Source organism: Haliotis asinina, chromosome 11, assembly GCF_037392515.1.
Source record: "Haliotis asinina isolate JCU_RB_2024 chromosome 11, JCU_Hal_asi_v2, whole genome shotgun sequence".
NCBI classification, from domain to species: Eukaryota; Metazoa; Mollusca; class Gastropoda; order Lepetellida; family Haliotidae; genus Haliotis; species Haliotis asinina.
In genome coordinates, this window is record NC_090290.1 from 40,129,376 (window position 1) to 40,135,375 (window position 6,000).

The 6,000-nt window shown below is 39.8% G+C and overlaps 1 protein-coding gene across 1 annotated transcript; it reads left to right on the forward strand.

Annotated features, from left to right (window-relative positions):
* Positions 1-1,354: 1,354 nt before the first annotated feature.
* LOC137255425 (neuronal acetylcholine receptor subunit non-alpha-2-like) lies at positions 1,355-2,107 on the forward strand. The gene has a single exon (XM_067792868.1). The coding sequence runs from the start codon at positions 1,355-1,357 to the stop codon at positions 2,105-2,107; it is 753 nt and encodes a 250-aa protein (XP_067648969.1).
* Positions 2,108-6,000: the final 3,893 nt, after the last annotated feature.

The window sequence follows — 6,000 nt, forward strand, 5'->3', positions numbered from 1 at the left end:
TGTGTTGCAGGTGCTAGCTCATGTTCCTGGACACGTGTCGGTACACATTAGCTGTATGTTTCAAAACAATGGTATTTGCTTAGCCCATGACTGTACACCATAGACAAATGGAACCTGTTTTTAAACAATATCCTTTCTGTTTAGTACATTTCCACTAATACTTTAGATTCACTAAGTGTGTTACTGTCATAGCTAATCTTGCTGTAGGATGCTTCATGTTGAATTCACCAAGCAGTGACGAATATCAGTCGATGACCCAAATTAGCAGCAGATCGCCTGCATCTCTAATGGCAAAAACACAATAGCTATTATTACTGGTACTTGCTACTGTTTTACCGTTGTTTTCACTAGCTTAAAGCCAGATGTGAGATCACCTGACAATTCATTAATGGAAATCCTCGCCTTCCAGTGTACGTCCAGTCAGCTAGCCTCTGACGCAGTGCAAAACAGGTTCTTTCCAAGTGTGCTTCAAGGGCTTACTCCGGGTCTATCTGAAAGAAACGTAATTCTCATGTGATTTGCTTGTAGCTCTGGCGCGCTTTCAGATGATGTCCTCTCTCCCGTTGGATTTCCAGCGCTGAGTTCGGGTTCATCAGAAACAATAGCAGTTTTAATGTGATTCGCCTTTTCAGACTAGTGCCACCTTTCCCTATGCATTGCTAGTGGTCACTTTTGATACAGCGAAAATCTACGTATCTCACTCCGTATGACTTTGAGTCGTCGGAAACGCGGTCTCTGATTGTGTGTTGTTGGAACTGACGTTGGTGTTACAACGTAACGTGGAAATACAACGTATTTGCCTGTGGAATTGCTTTGAGGACTTTGGTAGTTATCAGAATACAAGGTCAGTGGATGTGCTTGTGCAGACTTTGGATTCTTCAGTTCATTACGGAGTGCACTTCCTGGCATATTTGGTTCAGTTAAACAGACTAATTACCTGTGATCGACAGTTTACACTGCAGACATGAGACGTTCTAAATATATAGCATGGACAATTTGTTGCATTAGTTTGTTGAGATGTTGTTGTGGCGAAATAGACCCTGAGAGACGACGACAGGTGCAACTGAAGCAAGAACTCCTTCAAAACTACTCCAGTGCCATATCACCGTATGGGACAAACTTCCGAGTAAATGTGTCAGTGAGCTTTGCCTCTATAGCCGTTCTCGCCTTGGAAGAGGCCAGTCAGATCTTTCGTCTAAGCGGCACGCTGACTTTGTCTTGGACAGATCCTTGGTTGTCATGGAACATCAGCAATGGTATCACAAGCCTAAGGTTTGATCATGATGAGATATGGACACCTGACTTCATAATTCCAAACGGTGTGGGTGACAAGATCTCCTCCATAAGAGCTAGCATGCCTGTCTCCGTAGACTTTGCCGGTACCTCAGTGATGTTTATCATTGATGAATTCGAGACGATTTGCGATTTGGATGTGACAAGGTATCCGTATGATGAACAGGTTTGTCACATGTCCGTTCTTGGTCTATTCGACACAAGTCTTTATTTTGAGGGCCAAGATTTTAGTAAAATTTTCTCTGAATATTTTACCGGCAGTAGTGAATGGGAACTGGTCAACACTACTTTCCATGAGGAGTACCTTCAAACAGTCTTTGAAACTTTGCGTTACGTTGATATTGAATTCCGCCTTCGACGTCTCAGCATCTTCTACACCCTCAGCGTCATCTTCCCAATGTGTCTCCTCTCCTTCCTCAACGCCTGTGTCTTCCTGTTGCCTGCAGCTTCGGGGGAGAAGGTCTCCTTCCTCGTCTCTATCTTCGTGTCCGGAGCGGTGTTCCTCAACTACATCAACGATGCTATCCCAAAGTCCGGCAACGCCTCTCGTCTGACAATCTACCTGGTTTTGCTTCTGTCACAGAGTGCTCTGGCTCTGCTGGCCACACTTGTGGTAATGAACATCCACCACCGACAGGGAGCGCTGCTTAGTTTCTGTAAGAAGGTCAAAGTCGCAAATGGGAAAAACAAAACTAGTGCATGGAATGAAACCGGAGGTTTACAGAAAGATGAAGGCGCTGTTAGACTTGACAAGTTTCTTTTTGTGTTATTTGTGTTGATGGCAGCAGCCTCTATTTTTGTATTTTATGTGTAGGAAAGACAAGCGGGGCTTTCATAGCCACAGATCCTATCGTTTTGTATAATAATTAATCACTGTTAATTTGTATACTATGTAGCTTATGTTGAATATCCTGTTTCTGTGATAAAGTGTTGTGCAGGATATTGCAGTGGATGTTGAAATACATTATTGTTTGGGGTTATGTCAAAGCTATAACCTTCAAGGTTTTAGTAAAGGTTCCACAAAAATTTATGGAGACCTTTGCATTGCAAATTTGATACAGCAGTGACAAAAATGACGTCCGACATAATACTTTATTTTGATCTCCCGATTTTTGTTCAGACTATATTTTCTTAGACATTGCTTGTGTTTATGTCATTTGCCACAGATGGGGCAGGATATGCTCACATGTTCTCGAACACCTGGTATCATCACTAATTCATAGTCATTTATCAGCGAATACTCTGTAATCGTATCGCAATGTGTCAATCACTCGACAGTTTACAGATCACATCCTACAGATTTGCTGAAACAAATACATACTTATGATAAAGTCGGAATTATACAATCGACTCTGTTTTAGCAGATATTCCTCTTTTCGTGTAGGAACATCGTGTTCTCTATAGACACCCAGATTAAAAATTGTTCATGAGACTATACGTACTATTTAGTGTCAGACGTAACCTCATGCTGAACCTGATTTCGTAATGTGGATTTATGGGTACCCCAGTTTATCCGCCACGATACCCGTATCGATTACCCTTTGTATTACCTACCTTTGCAATGCCTGCCTGACTGCGTGGGTGAACATCCATGTCTAATGGTCTACGCAATGCATCATTTACGTATGGGAGCTGCCGTTTGGAGTCAGGGCCGCTTGCGCACAGGTTTGACAGCCCCATTTTGACACAGAAACTTTTTGTAGGCTGAGACACGTGGGTCCCTAAAACCGCGCGAAAATGTCTTTGTTTGCGAGCAGTTTGGCTCGTGGGCGCGATTCCTATGTTGGGGAGCCTGCAGACTCTAAAGATGCAGGTCAGATTGCGAGGGAGCGGTAACCTGAAAAGAAGACATTGAGGTAATGTGACCATAAAAATATGGTGGATCATTGACGAAAAGTTATAGTGCTATGGAAGTTCTTTGTGGCAATATTCTCTATTTAATACCTGGGGTCCCCCTTGCCTTACACATTTCACCTTTGCCCTGACTTATCCAACGTTGCTGAAGAAGAGAAATGGCTGAAGAATTCCGGGAATTGTGAGTATTTCTATGTTAAAGTTTTGTAAAAGTAATGTCTTTTGACTGTTATGGATCCTTAAAATGACGTGAGTGTAAAAATTATTAATTTTCAGCAAGACATATTATTTAACATGATTCCCTAAAGTGATATGGTTCTAAAGTGACAGTGCTAAAATATCTTCTTTTTTCAGACAAGATATGCTTGAGGAATTTCCCACAGCCTCCTCTCTCCACTACTCTGATGTGACTGACTTAGAGACTGAGTAAGCATACCCATGTTATTGTGACTTAACCAATTTAATCATTGGTAATGTTGCCAATCACAATTTCTGATAAGCAGTAGGTTACCTAATGTCATTTTGTTGCTATTTCAGTGACTTTGACGACAGCCTCCTCATGGAGGCAGCATTCAAGCTATTTGATGGCAAGATTAAGCCTTTACTTTTATATGGGGCTGAACTCTGGGGATGGGAAAAACGTAAACCAGTTGAAAGGGTGCATTCAAGTTTTTGTAAATACGTATAACAGATTGGCTCTAGGGCATCAGGTAATGCCGCGTTGGCAGAATGTGGTCGTTTTCCGATTGAAATTTATGCCCATATTAGCCTTTTGTCGTTTTGGATTAGGATCTTACGCCAACCGCCATACAGATACACAAGGAAATGTTATGACATGATATGATTATTCTCTTGAAAATTATCTAAAAGCTATTGGCACAAAAGATTTACGGAGATGTTTGACAAAGATTGACAGTAATGTACATGATTTCAAAGTTAATTCTTATAGACATACTGCGTTTTGTACTTCTTGTGTGACTGAACTAAAAGATGAATTCCATATCTCACTGGCGTGTCCTCTTTACAATGAATATCGTGCTAGATATTTACCTGAATATTGTCATACACACACTCATGTCCAAATGTTTCTTGCATTGATGAAAACAAGCGATAAAAATAGACTTTTTAGACTATGTATCTTTTTTTTAAAAAAGTGTTTGTACTCCGATCGAAACCAAAAAAGTTGTGAATATATAATCATATTAATTGTACTAAGATCCACATTTACATATGTGTGTTTTTACCTCACTGTTTACACATGTTGTACTGTTGGCCTCATGGCCATCTATAAGTAATAAAGAATCGAGAATCCTCATGGAGGCTGAAGAGAAATTGTTGGCCTCAGTTGAGTGAGTAATATGAATGGTTTAATACTATTGTAACATATTTTGTAAAATCTAAAGTATTAATGTTTAAGGGATTTCATTACAAATTTGGACTGCTATGATTCCTTGACATGATACTAATGTAAAATCATGGAGTCCTGAAATCATTGATTTGTTTTTCAGACAAGACAGAGTGGGTGAGCCCTCTGCAACCTTCCCCTACTCAGACATGAGTTGGGATACTGGGTAAGTTGCAGTTTTGTCTTCACTCTGTGATTTAAAAACAAGTATTCAGCCATTGTTAAATAACTTCTAATAGGCTTACTAATGTCATTCTGTTGCTATTTCAGAGATGAGACGCTACAGATGGAAGGCACGAACACCCCTGATGAGTGAGTTATTATTATTTCGAAAAATACTATTGTATGTAATACTTGATGTAATTAACTTATATTGAAAATACTGAACATTTTCGTGTTACTTTAGGGTACTTGTTCTCATTACAGTGATGATTGCATCATCAGAGGGGTGTCCATGCCTGCTGGACCACCACCACCAATGCTCACCACAGTCCCTGAACGGACAGCATCTCCCTCCTCTTCCTCTTCCCCCTCCTCGTAAGTATATATTATATCAGCGTTAGTAAAGTAAATGTTTTGCCACCATTCTTTGATATTATTTATATCCTTCTATTTTCAGATGAAGGGAATTTCTTCCAGAACCATCTGGAATGGAGGAGGGAGGAACTGAGGAAGCAGCAGCTGTCTCTTCAACATGAAAATGTAATAGAAATAATCCTTTGTGGATTACTAGGTTTTTATGTATTGTTAGTTTTGTAAATATTCTTGTCCTTTGTATATATTATTATCTTCTCCATGAGTTTGTTTTTGTTTGTTATTTCGTAGATATTTTTGTACATATTTGTTATGATGAACATGAAAAAATAAAAGGAGCCCCAAGGTGGGCAAATGAGTCATTGGAGGAGTACAGTATGAATCAATCTGTTTCTTCACATGAATGGGTTACTTGTCCCAATCCCCTCTAAACATCTAGACATCTTGGATATACTGGACATGCCTGGATATTACAGGGACATATGTGTGCTGCTGGATACATTACATATATGTATTAGTGGACATATGTGTGTTAAGGGATTTTCAAGGGATAGCCAAAGGTAAGTTGTTCTCACTTAGATGTTGTTTACACCAATGTGTGGAGGTACATTATGTTCTAAAAAACCAGGTGTTGACACAATAGATGTCGATACAGACCTGAGACAATGACTGTTGGTCTAAATATAGACACCCCAGGTGTTGACATAATGGATCTCCAAATACAATAGAGAGGAGTGACTCATGGTCTACAAATAGACACATCGGGTGTCCAGGCGTCTCATTATAAATTCAAAATGGCGGATATATCCGTATAAAACCTGGTTACAACATCTCTTTGAAATGATCAGGAAGTTACCTGCACAAAGTGTTTATTTTTAAAACCATTTACCTGAACAGGTTAATTACAATTTAAT

Bases quoted from the DNA above. Each gene is read 5' to 3' on its own strand.
- LOC137255425 (XM_067792868.1), top strand. From the start codon at position 1,355: ATGCCTGTCTCCGTAGACTTTGCCGGTACCTCAGTGATGTTTATCATT.